The 24,650-nt window shown below is 41.7% G+C and overlaps 1 protein-coding gene across 13 annotated transcripts in view; it reads left to right on the forward strand.

The window, feature by feature from the left end:
- myt1lb (myelin transcription factor 1-like, b) overlaps nt 1-24,650 on the forward strand; it is a 124,348-nt gene that overhangs the window by 72,975 nt on the left and 26,723 nt on the right. For 11 of the 13 annotated variants that reach the window (XM_084381629.1, XM_084381627.1, XM_084381621.1 and 8 more), the window contains 3 exons: nt 14,346-14,809; nt 18,211-19,407; nt 22,738-22,872. In XM_084381629.1, the coding sequence (XP_084237755.1) occupies nt 14,346-14,809; nt 18,211-19,407; nt 22,738-22,872 (1,796 nt within the window). Of the gene's footprint in view, nt 1-11,114; nt 11,161-14,345; nt 14,810-18,210; nt 19,408-22,737; nt 22,873-24,650 lie in introns of those variants that run through there. The other 2 variants (XM_084381624.1, XM_084381625.1) reach the window with 2 other exon arrangements.

The following is a 24,650-nucleotide window of genomic DNA, read 5'->3' on the forward strand; positions in this document are numbered from 1 at the left end:
AATTTTAACAGATACCTGACCCAATATGTTTATGTTGTGTAGGCTTTCTTTCAGTCTTATACTTTCACCTCTACACTGTGCTTCTGCCAGCACACCAAGGGGTGGCTTTCTGGGTTAGTACTATATTTGGTGGATAGAATTAATGTAGGACTTCAGTATATTATCAGATCTACAGTCAATTGGAGATAAATTAAACAGTGTGATTTTTACAGCAAGAGACAACACAGACCTCCAACACTTGACACTTGACAACTCCAACTCTAATTTGTGAATGGTTTTCCTTCTGACAAGAACAGTGGTTGTACAATTGTACAAAAACATACCATTAGAAACTGGATGGAGGAATGAGGACAGAAATAAAGGAAAGGCAAAGAGATTAGAAAAGACAAAAGGTGAGCAGGAGAGCCCTCACCTTGTTCTCAGCAACAATAAAAGCCTCACAAATCTACCTGGCCTTGCCTCTGAATACATATTTCTCTCTGTGCCAAACCAAGAGGGTGTTGAATTCAAACCACACAGGGCAGACTTAATAATTACTCTCACTTTGAACACAATTTCCTGGCTGGGGGAGATGATTGACAGATTGTATCCATTGTGTCAGGGGGCCAGCCACGCCCCCGCTGACTAAGACAAAAATTAAAGAACAGCAGGAGCTAAATTACACCTTAGCAAAGACCTCTGGCAAGAGGACAGGAAGGGAAGCATGATGAATGAGAAAAGGATCAGAACAGAAAGGTAGAGGGTGAGATGCGTGGGAGGATGGAGATGATTGGAGGACTGGCTCAGAAATATATTTGTAGCCACACACACACACACGCACACACACACACACACACACACACACACACACACACACACACACACACACACACAGACACACACACAGATGTTGGTAGACACACAAACAAACACACTGAGGTAATGGGTCTGCAGTACTATTGGAGTGCAAAGGGAGAGACACTTAAATGCCATCTCGACAGTTGGGATGCTATTTACTCCCTCACACACACACACACACACACACACACACACACACAGTCATCTCCGCTCTCTCTACTATGTCATGCTCTCAAAGCACTCAGACCGATATGAGAGCAGCAAGCAACCAGCAGAGTGGCACAATGAGTCTCTGGGTATCTACATTAGAAGAGCTCCTGGAACAGCAGGAAGTGAGCTAGAAGAGTGACAGATCCTTGGTCTGTGCACATTGTAATGCAAAAAATAACTGATAGACAACATCTACTGTGGTCACTCTATAGAAACTGTTCTCATAAGTATAGATTTAGCGATGTGCTGTATTTTCATTTTTGTCAACAAATGCAATGGAAAAGAAAAAACAAAACTGAAAATTAAATGATCCCACTTACAATTATTGTATGTGTATCTAAACCGTGATATATGTTATTCCTCTGTGCCACAGTGCTCTACTGTTCCAAAATCTATTTAAAAAGCATCAATAAGCCACACTGGCTGACATGTTCATCATCACTATGAACTGACGCTGAATTTTATTTTCAGTCAGTCCCACATACAGTACAACGTCCTGCTGCAGGAAATACACTCTAGACTAGTGCACCAAATATGGATTAATCCAAAACTGAAAGTAATCGCAGACAAATGAATCATGTACTCTTCACCAAGTTTTATTTTCAGTACAAACCAACAGGCTTGGGGCTGAGTGCTAAAGACAGGAAGGGGAAGTCAGAAAATATTTAAAGACATAACACATTGTTGGTTTGAGATTTGTTGACAACAAGAAGAATATATATTAATACCAGATGTATCCTTTAAATTTCACATCTTTTCTAAAAAAATGTTTTTTTTTATTATTCTGCCTGTGATATAAGGCAGATTCTTTCTTTCACAGAATTTTATATCTGTCAGGTAGGGCTGCCACAAACTTTTATTATTGTCATTATTGATATATCTGTTGACTATTAACACAATGATTTGTGCAGTCTATACATTGTCAAAAAGGGGTTTTGGATTAGGGTTCTATGCATCTGGCATCTTCTCACTTGACTGACAGATTTTGTCAGACTTATCGAGATCAATATTCTAGGAGTCAATAAAATAGTTTAAATTGCTTGTTAATGTGGAGATAGATATCATTTGCAGTGAAGGGGCGTTGCTGACTGCTGGTGCCAAACCACTTGTGGCTGCTGTCTGATGGCCCACTAAGTGTTTGCTGCTAAGACGGATGGTTTACTGTAGGTTTCTATCTTGGCAAAGTGTTGCCAGCCTGGCTTCAAGGGGCTCCAACAGGAGCAGAGCCTTCAGAACAGTCTCTTCACCTGGAGAGAGGCGAGAGAGGCAAAGGGCAACACACTGACACACACACACATTCACACGTACATTCACACCTACATAGGCTCTCACACTGCGCACTGACACAAATGTAGACATACAAACCACACACACATCTCCTAAGCCCTCACACACGCACAACCTACTTCACATGTAGAGCAGCATTCCCACCTGAGTGCCTCTCTCCAACATGGCAATTTCAGCGGAAAGAGAATCCAACTAAAGTACACAGGGCGCCATGCTGATTTCACAACAGGGGGGTTGAATGGCAGAATGGCCTCACTACAGCCCTCGTAACTGATCCGGCAAGATCCAACTCATCTATTTCAATAGCACTCTATCAAAAGCACTTCTGTGTTCATATACAGGTGGAGCTAGATTGAAGAAGACCCGTTTTTTTTAAGTCTTGCTGTGGCATTGTTGGATTGTTGCTGTAAGTACTATTTGTCTAATGCAGGATATATTTACATAGCTCCATACTTAATTCCAGTGGGTGATAAGATACATGCACACATGATACAAGATACAATTCATACACAGAAACATTGCGTACATGCTCATACACACAGCACCATCTGACAGTGATGTTTTGGGTGACATTTAGTTTCTAGGTTGCACAAGATGCTCCTATAAATGAATCATGAGTAAATCTGTGAGGTGTGAATAATAGATGGGAGGAGAGGTAAAAAACAAAGGAGTGCTGTTATTATTTGTTAATAAGACACTCTGGAGCATCACTAACTAGATCTCATTACCACAATACACGCAGGCATGCAGGAGCTCACACCCACAGTCACACACACACACACACACACACACACACACACACACACATCTCCCCACCCACATGCACACACACCTTGTGCACACACCCTACACGCCAAACACATGCAGAATGCTCTGATCTTGCGTGACTATTTTTACCTGTGAAGCCTGTCGTTGCCTAGCACTCTGTAATTACATCCCACACTCCACCAACCAATGATTAGAAGCAATGATGGATGGGTTAACACTGTCACCTAAGGATGCCTTGTTGCAAAACTAATTACGCCATGATACATGTGTCATAAGCCTGATACATGTGATAGCCCTCTCAGCCTTATGCCATAACTGTGGAACAAGCGTGATAAAGGTGGCCGACATGTCTCGTGTTAATCAAAAGAAAAGAGATGATAAAGTAACGCCACTGTTGATTAATAGATCTATGTAGCTCAGTGGTGTCTTAAATATCACCGGAATAACAGGAAGAGTTCTTTTAGTGGATTTGAGTTTGCCCCAAACGTTTATGCTAAATGTCTCATTTCTTTCTTGAACATCTTGCAACTTTTTCTCTCTGCAATACAGATTCTCTCCTTGTCATAATAATAACTGTCAAACTTGCGCTACTAACTCTCATATTCTTCATGTTTCTTCATGTTTATTCTGAACTCAAAAAATCTGCCTTTAGTTTTTGCCTTGCACACCTCATTTCAGTGTGCAGTTGTTTTTCCAGTGAGTATTGTTCTTTTGAAATGCTTTAACTCTGCATATTTTTTTGTATCTTCAAATCATTGTAAATGAGGGAAACCTTAATAAAGAATGAATGAAAAAAATGTCTTGTAGATGGACTTAGGTATTTCACCTACAATCAGTGTTGTTATTTTGTTATTATACTCAATGAAATAACTGTCAAAAATATTTTTGGTTGCTACCAGAAAAGACAGTACTGCAGTATCGATTTTACTGTTTCTCTGCATAGACAAATTTTACTATTATTTGGATCAGGAAATTGGGTGTGCATGTCTGCTTATACATGCAAAGTGTGTGTGTAGTGTGGGTATGCAGGCGTGGATGTGAGGGGACGCGATTATGATTGCCACGGCTGCAGCTGGGGCTGTGGGCTGAGTAATTGCCTGTCTTGGTAGAGAGATCGTGGTAGTGAGCTAAAAGTCAAGTGCTCTCTTCCTGCTGTAGACCTCATTTGGATTCCACATAGCTAGCTAGCAAGCTAACGCCAGCCTTGGGCCTGTATTATTCATAGCTTGACAGATAGCTCTCACTAAAAGCATTGGAACTGTGCCAGGTGGTGATGGAGCGACAGGGCGAAGCAGCACTGCTGCACCTCACTCTCTGCCTGGCAGGAGGAGAGGAGAGGCGAGGATACAGGACAGAAGTAAAGGAGAGGAAATTAAAGATAGAATGGAGCAGCAGGTAGATGCACAGTTTTAACAGAAGCAGGGGAATGTTTAAGTGGGATAGGAAAAGGGAGCAGGGATGTAGAGATGAAGAGACTGAGGACGTGAAGAGGGGCCAGAGGGTGAAGAGGGAAATTAAACAGAATTATCAGGCCATACAAAGTTAAAGAACAGTGTGACTACAAGATGTTAAAGCACCGCTTACATTATAACAGAGATGAGCGCACTAACCACAAAAGGATGGAAATAGAGAGAAGGCAGTAGCAGAAACGAAGAGCAAGTGAGTGAAAGCATTTCAAACAGGGGAGAGAAAGAGGTCTGGAAAAAGAAGAGAACAGGCAGCCATCCACCCCCGCCAAGCTCAGCAACCCCTCTGCCTCCATGTGCAGAACCAGATAAGGTCGCATTAATCAAAATCTGCCACTTCCCCTTCCAAAAAAACACAGTCTATGCCATCAACCCCCCTCTGTGAAGTATCTGTCACCGAAACGGAAATTTCCATATTTAATGGGAAAGCTTTATATCATCAAAAAGGCAGTGTGGGCTGAGGGTGAAGAGAACAGAGCCGGTTGGATCTGTCAGCTCTGTCATTAGCTTATACTCTTTAGACTGCATTTGGAGCCTCGGGGTTCATTTCAGTTCGGCTCTGACACCATTGTTATCATTTCAACAGTATGATGAAGCTGGACCCAGATTGGTTCTTGTCTTGTAAAACTTCAATCACTTGTGGTCTAATAGTATATTATCACAATACTAAATTGTCTGTTCTACATCATAGTCTCTGTCTTAGCACATTAAAGAGTAATAGGACTGTTTTCCTTCAGTATAGTCTGTCCTGACATAAACCTCTAATGCAATTTAAAACACACTTTGAAAGCATTTCAAAACCAGGGCCACCAAATTCACAGTGGCATGCACACACCACTCTCCTCTTCATGCCTTCCTCTCTGAAGCCATTTGTTTATTTTTTTCTCTTTGTAATTTTCCCCCTTATTTGCCTCCTGTGCATATTATGACAAGACTGCAGACTACCTTTCTAACATTACCCGGCGTCAGATAAACAGGTGGTGTTTACGCTTTTATCAACCCCCTTTTTTTCTGCCTTTTTTTATAACTGGCTCCCTGAGGGAAGACATCAAAGGGAATAACAGATCATGTGCGGTGAGTGCAGAGCGTGCCAGGGGGACTTGGGCATGATGGGGGAGGTGCGGGTTGGTGAGAGGGGGCGGGCAGCTGCTTAGGGCCAGCTCGGAGCTGGGCACATTCTGACCTCTTACCCCCCACACAACGCACACACACACACTCAGACACCCAGCCCTCCCTTCAGAGCTGCTGCCATGCTGCCAACTAAATTACATCAATGTCAAAAAGCCCATCTCTTTTGCTGGGGAGATGGAGCCTGGTAAACATGACACAGAGCGGGAATCACAACGTAACATGGGAAGGGCAAGCACTAGTCTGTATGTCAAAATTACAGTATAGGATCAGGCTGGTAATATTTTACATTTTTGGTATTGTCAACAAATCTCAAAACCAATGATCTCAATACACACCACTTCCTCAGCTTTTCTGATTCCCATCATCAGTTCCTACTGAAGACTTTGAAGAATACTAAAGAATATTTACAGGTTATGAAGATATACAGTGCCTGACAAAAGTCTTGTCGCTTATCCAAGTTGTAGGAACAACAAATAATAACTTGACTTGCAGTTAATCAATTGGAATCAGAAATGGCTTATATGAAAGGCAAAGGCCTCTAGATTATGCTTATTATACCAAAATAAAGTTGTGTATTATTCATTGAGTTTTATCATTTAATTAAGACAGAAAGGTCAGATTTTGCTTGGACAAAAGTCTTGTTGTGTCTTTAACGATTCAACCAATCACAGATTAGAGCTCCACCTGTGACAAATACTGTAATTAACACATTCCCAGGTGTGTATAAAAAGAACCCCAGCACACCAGACCTTCATGTGAAGTGCAACCAGACCTCTGACAACATGCCAAAGATTCAACTACAGAGCAAAGTGCTGATCATCAAGAGTGTGAAGACGAAGGTTGCTGCTGAGGTGGCAGACATCTTCAATGTATCCAAACGTCAAGTGGAGTGGATAAAAAAAAAGATTTGAAGAAACTGGTGATGTTCATGACAAGCCCAGGTCAGGCAGACCCCGTAAGACAACTGCTCGAGAGGACCGTTTGTTGCTTCAGCAGTCCAGGGCCAGCCCTTTTTCAACTGCAGCAGAGCTACATGAGAACTGGTCACCAGAAACCCCTGTATCTACAGGAACAGTTTGTCGAATTCTCTCACGCAGTGGTCTCCATGGCCGAATTACTGCTCACAAACCAGCATTAAACAGAAGACAACAAAAGAATTGTGTTGCATTCGCCAAGGCCCACAGCTTGCGGCGAGGATGGACAGTGGAAAAGTGGCAGAAGGTTGATTTTTCTGATGAATCATCCATTGAACCACATCCCAATCGCCGCAAATACTGCAGAAGACCTGTTGGAACCCGTATGGACCCAAGATTCAACCAGAAAACAGTCAAGTTTGGTGGAGGAAAAATCATGGTTTGGGGTTACATCCAGTATGGGGGTGTGCGAGAGATCTGTAGAGTGGATGGCAACATCAACAGCTTGAAGTATCAAGAAATTCTTGCTGCCCATTACATTCCAAACCACAAGAGAGGGCAAATTCTTCAGCAGGATGGTGCTCCTTCTCATACTTCAGCCTCCACATCAAAGTTCCTGAAAGCGAAGAAGGCCAAGGTGCTCCAGGATTGGCCAGCCCAGTCACCAGACATGAACATTATTGAGCATGTCTGGGGTAAGATGAAGCAGGAGGCTTGGAAGATGAAACCAAAGAATCTTGATGAACTCTGGGAGTCCTGCAAGACTGCTTTCTTTGCCATTCCAGATGACTTCATCAATAAGTTATTTGAGTCATTGCCGAGACGTATGGACGCAGTCCTCCAAGCTCATGGGAGTCATACATGATATTAATTCTTTTTCCCAAGGCACCATGACTTTATGTTCTGATGTTATTGTAGCATGTTTGTGTATTCAAAATAAAGTATAATTTCTACCGTACATTATTTTTGTATGCAACAAGACTTTTGTCCAAGCAAAATCTGACCTTTCTGTCCTAATTAAATGATAAAACTCAATGAATGATACACGACTTTATTTTGGTATAATACGCATAATCTAGAGGCCTTTGCCTGCATTTCTGATTCCGATTGATCAACTACATGTCAAGTTATTATTTGTTGTTCCTACAACTTGGATAAGCGACAAGACTTTTGTCAGGCACTGTATATAATAGTGTATATATATATATATATATAACAGCTGGGAGCTGTAATTTTTAGCATTACATCTCTGAAAAGGAGTAAATTGTGTATGAGTTGGGGACTACTTCTGAGACCAGGATATGTATATGAGGGATTGACTCAAATCACTTCAGTTCCCATGTTCATGAAAATGAAGGAACTTGTCACCCAGTGCAACAGTGTGGCTCACTGATGTGTTTTTAATTGTTTTTGGACCAGTGTGGAGCTCTATGGCACAGAGGAAAAAGATACATCAGTCTTTGACTTCAGAGGCAGTACTTGTTAGATTGAAAGATCAATCCATTTTAGGTTTTGGTCTTTTTAGGGGAAGTACAGAGAATATCACTAAACATGTTCTTTATTTCTTTATTCTTCATCTACATTTTTGTTGTGTTACTGTTGTGACAATTGAGGAATCGCTTAAGTTAATTTTAAGCAGAAAATGACAAACGGTCCTTGGTTATTTGTGAGAATGTGCTTCTTTCATAGTCTTATGAGTCAGTAAAGTGAGCAGCAGTCTGAAGATGTCAGCCTGGACATTTTATTGAGCAAGTGATTAATTAATAAAAATTAAATTAAATAATTGACTGAATAATCTCTAACAAAAATAATTGTTTGTCGCAGCTCTACTTTGGTAACACATTATAACCATGTAAGTGATTCTCGTTATAGATTAATGTTGCCAAAAATATCAATTTATCAATGCATATCAATTCTGAATATTTGAAACCATTACATTACTCTGTACCAGCCGTGTGTTTTCACTCTCGTTTCCAACAGTGAGTTGACACATTCACCGCTGCAGTGCCCACATGGCCCCACCTCCTCCAGAAGAAAATTAACTTTGATGCTGTTTTCAAATATTGGTATTTTTCAAGGTATTGTATCCAAGTTAGAAAGTCCAGTATCTTGACAACCAGGGCCATCGATAGTCTTGCTTGCGCCCAGGACAAAATGATCTCCAGCATATTTTTTTAAGGGTTAGCGTGCATTTTTTTGCCCTTTTGGCCCTCCTATGACTCAGGGCCTAGGAAATGTGACCTAGTGTCTTTTTTTAAGGCCAATTTGGCCATTTACTGACCGGTAGTGGCAAACACACTGAAGCGCTGTCGACATTCTGCCTACATGGTCTGCTCGCAATCTGTAGTGATTGTTTCGGCATATGTTCTTTTTACTTTGCTATGAGCGATTCTGGTAAGAAAACACACTGGTAATCTACTAGGAATAGTGTCACTGCTGTTTTTACGTATTAATTCCTCAGAGCAGACACACACATACTGTACATACAGGCAGCACAGAAACCCCTCCCCACCGATCATCACAGAAGTCTATGATCCTTTTAACTTCATTGTTGCAGAAGAAGCAACATCCTGCGTATCCAGTAACAGATATTATCTACACATTATAAATTCATAAGATTGTTTTAAAGATCAGCTCTTTGTGTGATTAGAAAATAGCAGAGGAGGAGCATAATTGACCAGCAGAGAGAAATGTCTTTCTAAACAGCACTTTGCATTGTGCATTAAGTTGCTGTGGTAAATGCCAAGCACTGCAGCTCCAGGACTTGCACTGAAGAGTTGAGAATATTTTAACTTCTATGGGATTCCAACAACTGTTAGAAAAATGCGACATGCAGAATCTCATGTTCATATATATCTTTTTCTGGCAGGAATCATTGGCAGTGTGCTCACCAGGATGAAGCATTTGTGCAGTGAGAGAAAAAAAACTGCACATGACTTAACACTCTCTCAATGTCTTAATATTGAGAATTAATTTCTTCCTAAATGAAGGAAAAAATATAATTAATATAATTAAATATAATTCTGCTCACAATGAAATTTAACTCTCTCTCTATTCATTCATATCAGCTTGTCTTTGTTAGCTTATCGAAATAAACTGCTACCTTGACAGCCTCCACTGTGGCATACATAGACAAATGGACAAGCAAAAGGGTGGAATTCCTTCCCCAAAATGGCTGCTGGGCTAGCAGCTAACTAGCTGGCCTCACTGTGTGTCTCTGAGTTAGGGTGATTGATTGAAGTCATTACACTGGTGAAGAGACTCCTTACCTGGCTAATCCAGGAGTGAATTTAGCTGCTGGAAGACTGATGGCCGCATTACACCCCCAGAATCTGCTGCCGGATGAGCTCTCCTGCACAGGACCTCCTCTATCAATTTATGCAAAATGGCTTGTACGATACACTTATCTGTAATTTACCTGATCTATCTTCAAATCCCAACTTTTGGACTTAATTCAAGTACTCTGAAAACATAAATGCTTGATAACTTGACTTATTAAATCATTATATTAGTTGTTCAAAATACATAACTACAAAGGCATTCAGTAGAGCACATACCTCCGCCAAGGCCCAACAATCGCCTTTTACTCAATCATGCCTAAACCAATATAGAATTAAACATATTCTGCTAGATCCAGATTTCTACTAGGATCCAAGTCTGCATCAAATGGTACTTTCTCATAGATACAAGCTACCTAAATACATCTGATGTTTTTCATCAAGATCGTGTTTCATAGTTTCTCCTTGCTGCACCAACATTAACCCTCTTTGTTTCACCATATTTACAGTTGTGTATGGAAGAGCGATCTCTGCTCCTATTGGTCAAGATTCCCAGTCCCAAATGCACTGACAGTTGTCATCCACTACATATGACACACAGCATGGGATAAAACAATTGATTGTCACGCCCAACGTCAGTTGTCGCCCCCAACCCGATGCCCTATGTCTGCTGGATCAGGCTATAATCCGGCTGGTATATAAAATCTGAACCAGGCACAACACACACATTATACATGTCTCAGAGACACACTGCAACTATGTTTTTTATGAGTTTTAGTTAAAGCCGTCATTCTGCCGCGTGTGTGAATGAGGCACAGCAGCTGATATGTGAGCTGGAAAACGCCCCAAATTGCAGCGTCTGCCATGCGCTGAGCCTCCCTCACCAAGACACTGTCTTTTGTTCTTCCCTGCTAGCGGGAGAAGCCTGACAGCTCTGAAATGATCCTCTCTCCTCTTACACACACACACACACACACATCCCTCCTTTTCTTTTCAACCACTCTACTATAGATTTCCCCATTTTGCGTGCACACAGAAGTGGTATATGCACACATGCACAAACACATACATTCTCATGTCTGTATATAGCCTCTGTTTCTACTCCCCACCTCTCATTTTCTCTTGCCGTCTTTCTCTCTCATTTTTCCTCACTGGCTGGCTGTGAGGATGGCGACTCCCTCATGGATTTCCGGAGGGTATCACCATGGAGACGGGGCTCTGCCACACGTGTCTATAGATCCTCCTGCTGGATAGGGGGCAAAGCCAGAGGTGGTGCATTCCCACCAACACTAGTCTGCTCTGCTGAGAGTGACAACAATGAGCCAAGGCTGAGGGGAAGGGGTTGGAAAAATGGGGGGAAAGTGGAAAGAGTATGTTGGGAAATATCAAAGAAATATGAGAGAGGACTTGAGGTAATATATACTCAAATATATATGGGGGAGGTAGAGAGAGTGTATGTATGGAAGGAAAGGGAGCAGGTGAGGTTATGATGGGTGAGAACAGAGAGGGAAAAATGATGTGGTTCGAATGTTGGGTGACAAGAGGAGATGATGAGAGAGAGGAGTCAAGGGAAAAGCAGCAATGAGAGGCAGCTGAAGAAGAGGCAACAGCGGCCTCATCTCTGTGTCACAGATACAAATAGCATGTGATGCTAATGACTGGCTAAAGCTTTTGCCCCTGCTGAGAACAGCCGCTAATATGACTGCTAATAAAGGCACCGTGGAATGCTGTCGCATTCCAGCAGTCGCTCAACTGTCGCCCAAAATTAGCCGAACGGGAGTTCTCTGCTCTATTCTCCTGCCTCACATTAATGCTCCAGAAATGGGGACCTTTTTGTAATGTTTCCAGAAGGTTTTGTCTGCATTAAGGGCCACTTGCTCACAATATAATAGAATTTGTTCCATCTTATAATGCTGAGGATGCCCACTCCATACAATATGAAGTGGTCATTTTGTTATCTGAAGCTCTTTTCTTTTGGATTGCCACCTCTAATACCACAAACTGCTCCTGGAGGATTTTGTGATTCTACCAGGGGACAAAGCAATGGAGACTTGGAGTGACACAGTGTTTTCTCATCCTTTCCTTTTTCTGCACAATGCCTGCAGAATTTATTTTCCTTTTTAATTTAAATGCCACCAAATTATTTCTGGAATTTTAATTGCCAAGCAGTGAGTGGGAAGCATTGCCTGTGATGACGAATGTTGTAGCCAAGGTCACACAGTGACAGAGCCATGGAACGTGGGATGGAGGAGCTGTGGAGGCTTCCTGTGCCTTAGTCATCGCTGTGCATAGGAGCGTTGGGGCAAACACACCTCTCACAGTGTCACAGCAACCTCACAACGCCTTAACAAGAGTATGATGAAAAGTCATTTACCTTAGATGATCTGCAGTTGCATTCGATGATCATGAGCTTTTAAATAGGAACCAAATATCTGTTCCACTGTAGGTGGATCTTTTAGCATATCAGGTTTTGTTCTTCACTCTCTGTTATTAAAAGGCCTTTTTGTTTGTACAATTCTGACTCAGGATAATGAAGTGCACTTGACTCCTTTTAAAGATACAAAACACACAACCCAGCATTTATTATTTACTATCCATTAGATGATGTTGCAGAGAAATTATAGCAATTCAACAACTTTTTTGATTCAGGTGTAGTAACCACTGAGCTAAATTGTGACTCAATGACAATGACAGCAAATGCTGTCTTAAGACTTTATTGTGAAGATAAAGGTAGAGAGGCAGGAGACAGAGAGGGATAGAGGGTTGATGGCCTGTGTCTGTCTGCCATTCCCACAGCACTTTTCCCTCTCCCTCTTTCCATCCCTGCAGTGCTCCCCCTCCTCCTTCCTCCCACTCACCTATCCTCCTCTCCTGCCAGGCTGCCTGCCTTGGCAGCCGCTAACCTGCTGGGACTGGCCCTTGATTTATTTGGAGAGGGCCCTGAAATGGAGGGGCCAGGATGAGTGGCATTTTAATGTGCTTTTGAGATGTTTAGTCACAAGCACTATTGATCACAGTGCCGTACCGCACACCCCCACTCCCTCACTGTCCCACAGACCTTCGTGCTGCCCTGGGGGAGAGGTCTGGCTGTCAGGCAGGGAATGAGTTTCCATGTGGGCTTAGATTAATGCAATGAGGCCTCTGTTTGCGGGGGGTACAGGGGGTCAGACCATTAAGGAATCCCTGGACTGTGCAAGATTGAACCTGCCAGCTGACTGGACCCTGGCTGACTGATGGACGTCAGGGAGAGCGGGATGGATAGATATTACACTGTGGGACTCACCATATAACAACAGAAAAAGAGGAAACAGAAATCAGTTTGGAAGATTGTGATTCACCATCCTACAATATCACCTCACCATTGCCATGATCCTTTTCTATAGCCACTCCACCACAAAACCAGCACACATTGACTAACACCTACCATTTTCTGAGTCTCGCACACAGCCTTGTGCCATTCATTCACATCAGGTCTTACTCTAAGTAGCGCAGAGGCAGGGAAATGTCCAGAGGTTGTAAAAATAGGAGCCAGGGATATTTCACAGCTGAGTGAACATGCCCAAAGCGTGTTTAGCTCTCTTACACTCCAGCCTGGACAGGGGGTTTATTTGATGGCCAAAACACTCAGCAGAACTCATCATAATTCTGACTGTGTGGGTGCCTTTGTTCAAATGTGCCAAATGTTTGCACACAGCCACACGCATACACAAACTCATACATAAATGTACAAACAATAGCACTCAAAGTCACACTCATGCAGCTTACTTTGGGGGGGCAGGTAGCAGTTCGGGGCTCTCAGAGGTTTGATGAGCGAAACGGATTAAACCCCTGTGATCAATAGCCTGAGCGAATACACAGATTATCAGATTAGGATCTGTCCCCCTGCTGCCTAGGGGAGCCAGAGAATACATTAAAATCTGAGGTGCCTTGGCAAGATTCAATTAATCAGGCTGCAGGTTGTCTCTTACAGTCAATTCCAGACAAGCAGTTGTGTTTTGCTGCACTTGGTTCACGTCAGAACAAGGGCATATCAGTCTGGAACAAAGTGTTTGCAGAGCATGCACAGTGATTTTCTTTTGCCTGAAGAACAAATTGATGCTACCTGAATATAAATGAAACTGAAAATTAACTTAATCTTCTGCTTTGTTTGCTTTAAAGATAGAGATTTCATCTATTTGTATCTGTTTTCTGGAAGAAATAGAGCATTTAATATTACTGCTCAATAGTTAATGATTACATATCTAATTATGTTGGTTAAGCAAAGTTTAATATATCTCCCAGCAGACGAACTTAAGGGGGGGGGTTCCATTGCTGTTTTGTGCTTTGTATTCTTTCCAAATGTAGTTTGTAAAGCACAACACCTTAACACAGAATCCTGACTGCAAATGAATATTAGCACTTCTGGCCAGGTGAGGCTAACAGCTAATGGCTGCCCTCTTATCTCCCCTCTGCAGTGTGTACGGCTGCCCTCTGGCCAAGAAGAGAAAGAGTCTAGACAGACAAACCCTGGAAACATCCCCTAAGAGGAGCACCTACCTAGGTGACATGAACAACTCCACCATGGAGGATTGCTACGAGACAGACGGAACAGAAGAGATGGACAACAGGGAGGAAGAGGAGGAGGAAGGAACAGTAGAGGAGGAAGAGGAAGAGGGAGAAGTGGAGGAGGAAGAGGAGGAGATGGAAGGCTACATGGACTACAACATAGAGCAAATGCAGCATGAAGATGGGGAGATGGAGAGAGGGGACAGAGAGGGTGAGGAAGAGGAGGAAGAAGAGGAGGTAGAGGTGGAGCAAGAAGAGGAGGAAGAGGTCTATGAGGAGAGGGTGCAGGAAGCAGATGAAGAGGAGGAAGCGTTAGAAGAGGTGGACTTTGACGAGGGAGAGGAGGAGGAAGGAGAGCAAAGTCAAGGGCAAGGTGAGATTGCTTTCTCATCATTGAAACACATTGGATAGATGTCTCAATTACACCAAATGCACTAGAACAACCTTATAGAATTTGAAAGGAATAGTCCAACATTTCAGGAACAAATTTGGCTTTGAGTTGGATGAGAAGATATGTTGCACTCTAATGTGTAGTGTATATGGTCAATTTTAGGGCTACAGCCAGCCCTCTTAGCACAAAGACTGGGAACAAGGAAAAAAGCTTGCCTGGCTCTGTCCAAAGGTAGAAAGATCCACTTAAATATACAGTACTCCTAAATCTCAGTAACATGTGATATCTTGTTTGATTATTTATATGAAGACAAAAATGCCAATTTTCCATTTTAATGGGGTTATCTTTGCTCAGTTGCCACTTATCAGGTAACCAGTAAACACTCCAGCAAGTCACTGTGCCCAGAAGAAGTAGTCTGGCATATAACCCCTGTAAAATGGAAAATTATTGTTTTTACACTTAGGTTTTTGTACTGATCAAACAAACCAGATCTAACGTTGTTATTAATGAAGGTGCTGCTGATAGTTGGAGTTTGTTATCTAAAGCTGTTTTCCCCTTTCCAGTTTTTGTGCTAGGCTAAAGTAATCTAGCTGCTAAGCGTAGCTTCATATTTACCCTACACACAGGAGAATATCAAGCTTCTCATGTAACTTTCCACCAAAAAAACGAATAAACATATTTCCCTAAAATTCTAAACACTTCTAAACATTTCTATCTATTTTAAACTGTTGCCATTATTGTCAAGTACTGCATCTGCATATCTGTGGTTTATATTGTAATATCTGATGGGCATAACAAAGATGTTCAAACACTGATGGTGTTTTGCATTGGAATGAGATAAAAGACCTGAAACAACATACTTAGTCCAGCATGACTAAAACCATACAATGTATTAATCCTGCAGTGACTGAATATTTCTTTTGTATAGTTTTTAGGCAATTCATTCATGAATTCATTTGTGCATTTTACTTGCATTACGCATAGTTATTTTCAAAGGCTTTACTACACTGCTAGTCTAAACCCACTAAAAGCTGGAGGAGAGGTGCACTGGCGCTAAATTGTTAGCTACTTTCTTGATTTTTCATAGAGCTCTATTTCTTTAAAGTTATCTAAAGTGATATCTGAAATTAGCAGGGTCTTCCTTTGCAATTATTTCCCACCCATTGAAATGTTTTAACCTTCTGCATAAGACCTTTGCCAGAAATATTAGATCCTATGTGGAGCTAAATCATATTAAATTGCTAAAACTGGAGCCATGATTATTTTTTAGGACTATGAACAATCTAAATATTTTTAATAACAAAATAATGTCCAGTTGTTTGTCCCTTGACAAAATTAAATCTTAAGAATGTTAGAGTTGTTCAGAATCAAAGCATTATTTTAATCATGGCCATCTTTTTGTACACATGATACTGTACAAAATACATAGGTTAGATCTAGTTTTGGGACTGGGATTGGAGAACCCCAATCCCTCAACGTGGCCAAGACCAGATTTGTCAGGTTTCTCTCCAGCAGATTCTGCATTACACCCCCGCATCACGATTGGATCTGACAGTGCCTTCAAGTCCAATTAAGAGTGAAGCTCTGAGAGAGGAGTGTGTTAACCCTGTTTGATGTGTAGCTCTACCCACCCAAAGTGTTGATGTGGCATCTCAGCATCCATGCCTGTATTTTCTTGCAGAATGTGAAAACATCTGCTACAGACTGGTGTTCATTAGAGCCTACAGCCGAGGCCTTTCCCTTAACATTGAGAAAGCGGACTGTTGCCACTGTCTCTTCAGCCTGTCAAGGCTCTCTATTTCCATGGGTAGTAGCTGATTACCATGTCTTTTTGATAAGTGCAATGGACATGGTCACAGTACTTGTTGTTGTCACTGGAAGGTATTCACTTTCCTGATGAATTCTCCAAATTCTTCTAATCATTGAGCTCTTCTTCAATTATTATGTGTGCTTTATTAGAACAGAAAGACTTAACAACATTATAATCTGCAGCATTTCCCCAAAGAAAAGCAGAAAAATCTTTCCATATGCATCTTTATCATGCAATACTGGATGGTGGCTTGGCAGATTCTAGTCTCCTACACGTAATAGAGGTGACATTCTGGAGCTTCTCAGTGTTTTTATCTGTTTTGTTTCCTTTTTGTGTGCCTTGATTGCTCTTCAAATTGCGTTCCTGTGCCATGTTTCATGACATAAAAAATTAAAACCCTGGTGCAGGAGGTTGCTGTAAGAAGCCTTCCACTGTCAAAATACGTGTCTGGTCAGTTGTGACTGTTCCCTCTTCCCGCTCCAAAGCCTTCACCCCAAAGCACTGATACTGTGTTACTCTAAGATTGGAGTGCGTGTAAGCATATTTGTGTACAGTATGTACTAGGCATGAGTGAGGGAAAGTCAGTGTGAGTGTCTGTGTAGTCTATATGCAGTACAAGTATGTAGTTTGATATTATTCATATTTGTTTTTGAAGGCATATTGTAATGTGTTAGCAACCTTCATATTTGTAATTTTGATCTGATGAGTCATTGTGTATATTGTGATTACAGACATGTCTTTGAACCTGGTGACATTTAGTGTTTCATCACTTGCAATTGCACTGTTGTTGTTACTACTATTATCTTTTGTCTCTTCAATTTGGTTGGTTGGTTGGTTGGGGGGCGGGGGGGGGCAAATGTGACGCCAGTGTGAGTGATGTGCTCTTGGCGGCTCAGGGCGGAAATGTGAAAGGAGAGATTGGAAGTGCTCCAGGAGTGAGTGCTTGAAATTACTGACAGAAGAGGTTCAGTAACCTTTTGCAGCCTGTCAGAATCAATTAGGCAGTGAAAGGAATTCTAAAGATACTGATGATTGAAAGAAAAAGAACTTTAGCAAATGATGAATAGCTACTGAGTGTGGCAGATGGAACACTACGTTATCTCTCAGATTTAAGACTCTCCTGTAAAAAAAAATTGCTATCTCTAACTCAAATATTTCTCACAGTGTTTTGATTTACACCGCTGAATAATGAATAAAATGTTATCTAATTTGCAGCTATTTACAGAATTCTTTAGCAATACTATTAATTATAAGACCTGTGAATATCATTTTCGAAAGACATCCAGGAAATAAGGCAAATATAACACTTGCTAAAGATATAGTCCCTGGTATCATTGATTCTCTTTTACTAGAGCATCTTTCTCTGGAACCTTCCCCAAACGCTATATTTAACTTCCTGTGCTGATTCACAATTCAGAACACAAGCTGCTGTTAAGACTCTCAAAGTAAATTATTAGGGGAAGCAAAGAGTTCCTTATCCAATTTAGATGGACCAAGCCCAGAAATCTGATTTGCCAGTAAAACAGAATAACGGAAATTAAATTACAAGACATTTGTTCTTTCTTTCCAACAGAGGATGGTCAGATGAGCAGTGGCCAGGGGGCCCAGGGCGATGGTAAAGGTGGTGGTAGTAATGCCATATCTGGCCAGCTGACGGAGAAGGATGACAACAACAATGACGAGTACGAGAACTACGATGAACTTGTGGCCAAGTCCCTCCTCAACCTGGGCAAGATCGCAGAAGACGCTGCGAACCGAGCCATGACGGAATCTGAGATGAACAGCAACTCGTCCAACAGCGCTGAGGAAGAAGAGGAGGAGGAGGAGGACGACGACGAGGAGGAGGAGGAAGAGGAAGAAGATGAAGAGGAGGAGGAGGAGGAGGAGGAAGAAGAAGAAGAAGAGGAGGAGGAAGAGGAGGAGGAAGAAGAGGGGGAAGGGGATGAAACACAGAAGGGTGATCTGAGTTTGGACATTGACAGTGATGTCGTTCGGGAGACGGTGGACTCCCTGAAACTTCTGGCCCAAGGTCATGGTGCAGTACTGGTTGACAGTTTAGATGGACAGGAGTTTGGGGATGGTACAGCTCAGAATGGGGGTGAGAATGACTGTACTCACAATGGTGGAAATGCGCACAATGGTGGTAACGGACAAGTTAAGACAACTAGTAATGGACAAATAGAAAACAGCGATGAGGAAGTGTGTTTAAGCAGTCTGGAGTGCCTACGGAACCAGTGCTTTGACCTGGCTCGGAAACTAAGTGAAACAAAGTCTGCTGACCGAAATGGGCCATCCCAGCAAATTCATTTTTCATGTGGGGATCCCAATCAGCAGTCCCAGCATCACAGCTATGGGGATTTCAGCCACAGCCAAGACGACAGGCGAATGCTTGATAGGAATTATTCTGACATGGACAATCTCATGAAGCTTGAGGAACAGCTGAGCCCACGCTCCAAGGCCTTCTCCAGTTGTGCACAGGACGACAGATATCACTCTATCCACCGGGACTTTGATGAGGACACAGCCTCTGTGACATCAGACCGATCAGAAGAAGTGTTTGACATGACAAAGGGTAACCTGTCCCTGTTGGAGAAGGCCATTGCACTAGAGTCAGAACGTGCTAAAGCAATGCGGGATAAGATGGCAGCTGAGGCTGCCAGGAGAGACGGGGTGAGGTATAACCATGACGACCACAGCCAGAGGCATGGTTACGGTGTTGAGCGCAAAGCCCGGCTACCTGATGGTATGAAGAAGCCTTTCTACCATAAAGGTGAGTGGCTCTTTCAAACATGGACATGCTCAGATGCACACCAAGGATCCATTGGAAACCATATCTACACAAGTATAGACATGTTTACCTCATTTAACAAGCTCAGGTAAAATGTTTGTCTGCCACTGTTTGGCTCTATATTCTATCTATCCTGTACTGGAGACTAGACAGCCCACATGCATTCTGGGAACTTCACTATAACCCCAGGACAAGCTTTTTCAGCCAATTTGGAAATTCGCATCTCAGTAGCAGCAGGGGCAGCAGCAGCAGCTTATGTTGTTAAAATAGGCCAGCATGGAAACATCAGAGGGTAGGCTTGTCAGGCATAAGTAATGGCAATCTGCACGGACTGTTAGGACCGCAAATCTCATCCCTTCGATGCAGCTTGGGGTAAAGCTGCCTATTTTTAAACCTGCACAAGCACTTGGGAGTGGAAGCTACGAAACAGAGACCCTCCGTCTTTAGAAAGGCTTCATTCTGTAGGGTACAAAGAAGCTTTTTACGTTTGTCATGACGCTTGTGACCTACTGTTCAGGTTGATACTTATTGAAACATTACATTACAGAAAGACAAACACAAAAAATGGATACATAGTTCAAAGACTGCAGTATTCCATCAGTGGTAATTGTTATACAGTGTACAGAAAATGCTTACATACATGAGAGTAGAGTAGCAGTCTTACAGGTACTACAGTGGCATTTACAGTGGTCTAAATTTCATCTTCTTTATTTGACTCCTCATCAGATCTTTTAGTGCAACAATATTCAGACTTTGTTATGTTAAATTATTTCCTCCCATAAGGAAGGTATCAGATGAGGCCAATAAATAAGAGCATGCTAATTCACAGCAGGGTGATATCACACCTTAAATGCCACACAACTCACAGCAGGTATATATTGCGACTTAAATGCCACACAAATGTTAATTTCAAGAGCCTTCAATGGCCCCTGTGTCTGGCTAATGTTGGAATAATGAGAGGACGTGAGACAGTTGCGTCACGATAACATCTTTCCTTCAGGCAAGATAGTATAAGACACTCGTTGACCAGGGTTCCTGTGTGATTCATAAAACAGAGCATAGTGAGGGAGGGGGAATGGGGGATGGGGGGTTCAGAGAAGAGCCCAGCTCCGAAGAGAATAAGATGAGAATTGAACAGTATCAGAATGACCAATAACGAACAACAGGCCAACTGACTGTACATTAATTATCCAGAGATGGTATGGTAATGGGGGCCATTTGCTATGCAAAGCACAGACCGTCCCCAGCCACAATCAATATCCCCTGCTTTCTAATATGCCTTCCACTTGGCTCCTCTGCAATGGAAGTGTGACAGACAAAATGCACAGGCATCATGTATGTGTACGTGTGCGCTCGTGCATGCATGTGTGTGGAAATGAAGAATTATTTCCAACTTACTGTTCAAGCACAAAGTGAGTGTAATAATCTGCCCCAAAATAATTGATTTTAATAAAAAGCCACATTTAACATGCAGACCAAGTTCTTTATCAACATGAAATTTGCCCGCCTTGACTGCACTGTTGCTAACAGAAGAGCCAGACATGACATCACAATATTGAACCAAACTCGTATACTTCTAACGTGACATAGATAGATGACAGGCACAGTGGATAATGAGGTCCTTTTATCTGATGAATGAGACAAGGGATTTCATTTGGTGACCAGTTGTAAGTGGATGAGTTGGTGTGCTCCATCCCACCTCTCAAATTTGTTCTTTCTCAACCCTTCTACCCCTTCAGTTGATTATTCGTTTTATTGCTCCTATTCCACAACCTCTGTTTCATTTTGGTTTGTCAGTAAGTGCCTTAAATGGAGATACTAAGTTGCGCAGGCCTGTAAATTTTAAACAGTGGTCTGTCTTTCTATGGCATGAGATAATAGCCACTCCCTTTTCCCTTTTTCCTGCTTTGCTAATCTTGCTTCAGATATTCAGATAAAGGTTTCTGTTACTCAAATGGATCCAAATTGATTATACAATCTGAACACTATGCTCCTGTAACTCTGCTATGAAAAGATATTATACAAAACTATTATTAATTTCTAAATGTTCCTAATTTTCATTGCAAGTGGTAATGTCAACTGCATCAACAAGAGCCATTGCATGTTGATTGTAAGAAGAATCCCTAACCTTCTTTGAGAGTCAGAGTGTTTTAAAGGTGAATGGTTACATCTGCAGAAATGATGCCAGTTGGCTTGACAGTGCTGCTTTTTGGGGGTAACTATATCTGATCTGGGTTTCCGAGAAACAGAAGAACCAGATTTTGGGAAGAGAAAGACAATCCCATCCGGGGTGTGTGTGTGTGTGTGTGTGTGTGTGTGTGTGTGTGTGTGTGTGTGTGTGTGTGTGTGTGTGTGTGTGTGTGTGTGTGTGCATTAATTGAATCTAAACTGAAAGATTAAATTTTTTTGTTGAAGGTCAACGACACAAGAGTTGCATTGTTTCACAAATTTACAATTTCATTACAGTGAACAAACCTCATGATCAAACAATCTGTCATCAAGCCAGTTATTGAGTCTTTGTCCTTGTCAATCTTCACTGCATTTCTTCAAATAAGCACAGCAATACATAATTGACTATGAATAAAAAATAAAATCCACTTAAATTCAAATGTTTTTGGTTGCAGTAGTCAAGGGCCTAAATTTGGTTACAAAAGTGGGTTCTTCAACTAAAACTGTTTCCTGGATTTTACATATTTTTATCAATCTAGAAAATAGCACATAATCATGAAATCATGATTTGTATTTTAACATTATGTTCAGACTAACAACTTCACTACGGCCTGACCGATACTCGATTTTTGGGGCCGATGCCAATACAGATATTAGGAAGTTACAAAATGCAGATATCAATATATTGGCCGACATACACACATTTTTGGCAATGATCCTTTAAATGTTGCTATCATACACTTGCGACAAAGATATTAAACAGAGGCAGGATATTTTACAATTTACCCAAAAACGGTATTATCTAAAATGAAATAAGTGCACTGAAACAGAAAACTTCATTGGGAAATTAATGATTACAGATTATCCCAAGCATGTTTTTCTGCATTATAATTTCTAAAAAAGTTTTTGTATCGGCGCACTGGACAACTGATCTGCTGATACTGATACCAGATGCTAATACTAACCCAGCCAATAATTTCTGCAAAATGATATCAGCCAGGCTTTAATGTTCATCCAATAGAGTTATGTTATAGTTATAATTATAGTTATGTGGCTGACATAGTGCCAGCCCCATCTGTGCTATTTGGTGCAGTCCACCATTTTGTTATATGTGATGATCTTAGTATGATTTTCTGGTAACAGATGCTTCACGTGCAGACAAGAAGGAGAGTCGGTGTCCGACACCAGGCTGTGACGGCACGGGTCATGTGACAGGCCTGTACCCCCACCATCGGAGCCTCTCTGGCTGTCCACACAAAGACAGGGTGCCACCAGAAAGTAAGCACTTCAGTCACACACCAGTCAAACACCGGTTTGGCTTATTTACCCAACCTGTGGCCTTCATGTTCTTTGATATTCAGGAATCGGCATGTTTCCCGTAAACAATGCTGTGTCTAGCTTGTTCAGTGTGCTGTGTACTTGCTGTCACGACTGGACTGTGTTTGATATTTGAGCGGGGGGTACAGTGAGGGGTCACTTTGGTTGCAGCTGCACTCCTCTTGTGACCTTTTGCATGGGGCCATGGTTTTGCTTGCTGATTGCCTGCCTAGTGTGCCGTGGTGATGAGATGGGAAATAAGACCTCGGTGAATAGTGACCATGCAGCGAATGGTCAAAAGCTGTCAATCAGTGATTTATTTGAGTGCATGAGACTACTGACTGACAGGGATAAAAGCATGCGATAATCCCATCAATTGTTGTTGCTTTTATCATTGTAGGGTAAATAATGGCAGCATGCTTCTTCGCAGCATGTTTTACTGACTGTGAGACTGATAAGAAGAGGTGAAATATCATGCTGTTATATTTCATGAATCTGTTTATCTTTTTAATGTTAATTGAGTCTTAACATTTACTTTTTCACAAAACTTGAAAATTTTAACAGACCTTGATAACACTGAGCAAGTTTCAGTCATCCATGCCTTAAACCCCATTCATTTATTTGTATTCCTTGCTCAATTATGTTCTGTTGAATTGAAAGGCAGTGTCATATCTCTAAGCCAAAGATCAAGTGAAGTGGCAATAGTGAGTTTTCCCTTTAGAGATTTCACCCCAGTTATTTAGTCTTATTCACCTCGTGCAAACTTCTCAATAAAAGCCCCTTTACACCTTTCATTAACCGCTGTGAGAAAATCAAGTTATGATCTGCCATGACCCACACTGCAATCAAAATAAAAGAGGGCCATAATGGCAAAGAAATCAGTTACAATGAAACCCAGGCTTGTAAAGACTAGCAGTGTCACAGATACATTTTGTTCTGCAGAGCGCCACTCACACAAAGGTCCCTAACCTGAGCTGTACCCTCCTCCCAGAAATGTTAAATGACTCAGAGCAGTTGACCTTGACTGGGATCTAGAGCCCCTGAATGGAATTTGGGATGGGCTTGAACTGATTGTCACTGGAGATTTTGGAATATTATGTCTGTGTTCCTCATCCTATTCCTCACTTGTGTTCATCAGGCTGACTTGTTGTGCAGATGACACCACTAAAATGCTTCAGATCACAAAAAGTTCTCTTCTTAATCAGAATCAGAATCAGAAATTGTTTGTGTTACAGCTGCTCCCATTCAAAATTCAGAATATGCAGAAATAATAATAATAGTAATAGTAATAATAATAATGATAATAATAATATCAATATCAACAAAAACAAAACAAAAATGCAAGAAATATACATATATACAGAGCAATAATGCCACACTCAGAGCGAGGAATAGCGAGAAAATTAATCTCTGTGGCATCGTCTTCAGTACTTCTTCCCTGACTTCAGAAGGATACTTGAGAGTGAAACACACACATACACACAGTCTTGTTGCTGTAAAAAGGTGACCTGCTTTAGATGGCATGATTTATCGCTAGTGGGTCTCTGCATTATCAGCCATGTAGCAGCCAGTCACAGGTTTCTGTTATATGACCTCAATAGTCTCATGCAGTCTGACACCTTGCTCCACCACTTTAAAAGTAAAGATGGGTACATGTCATACCTGTAGCTGCCCGTGTGGAAGATTCAGCTATGGGCAAGTATCTCCCCTGTTAACACATTTGCTGTACTGAATGGACA

This window comes from Pagrus pagrus (genome assembly GCF_965226575.1).
Source record: "Pagrus pagrus genome assembly, chromosome: 18".
Taxonomy (NCBI): domain Eukaryota; kingdom Metazoa; phylum Chordata; class Actinopteri; order Spariformes; family Sparidae; genus Pagrus; species Pagrus pagrus.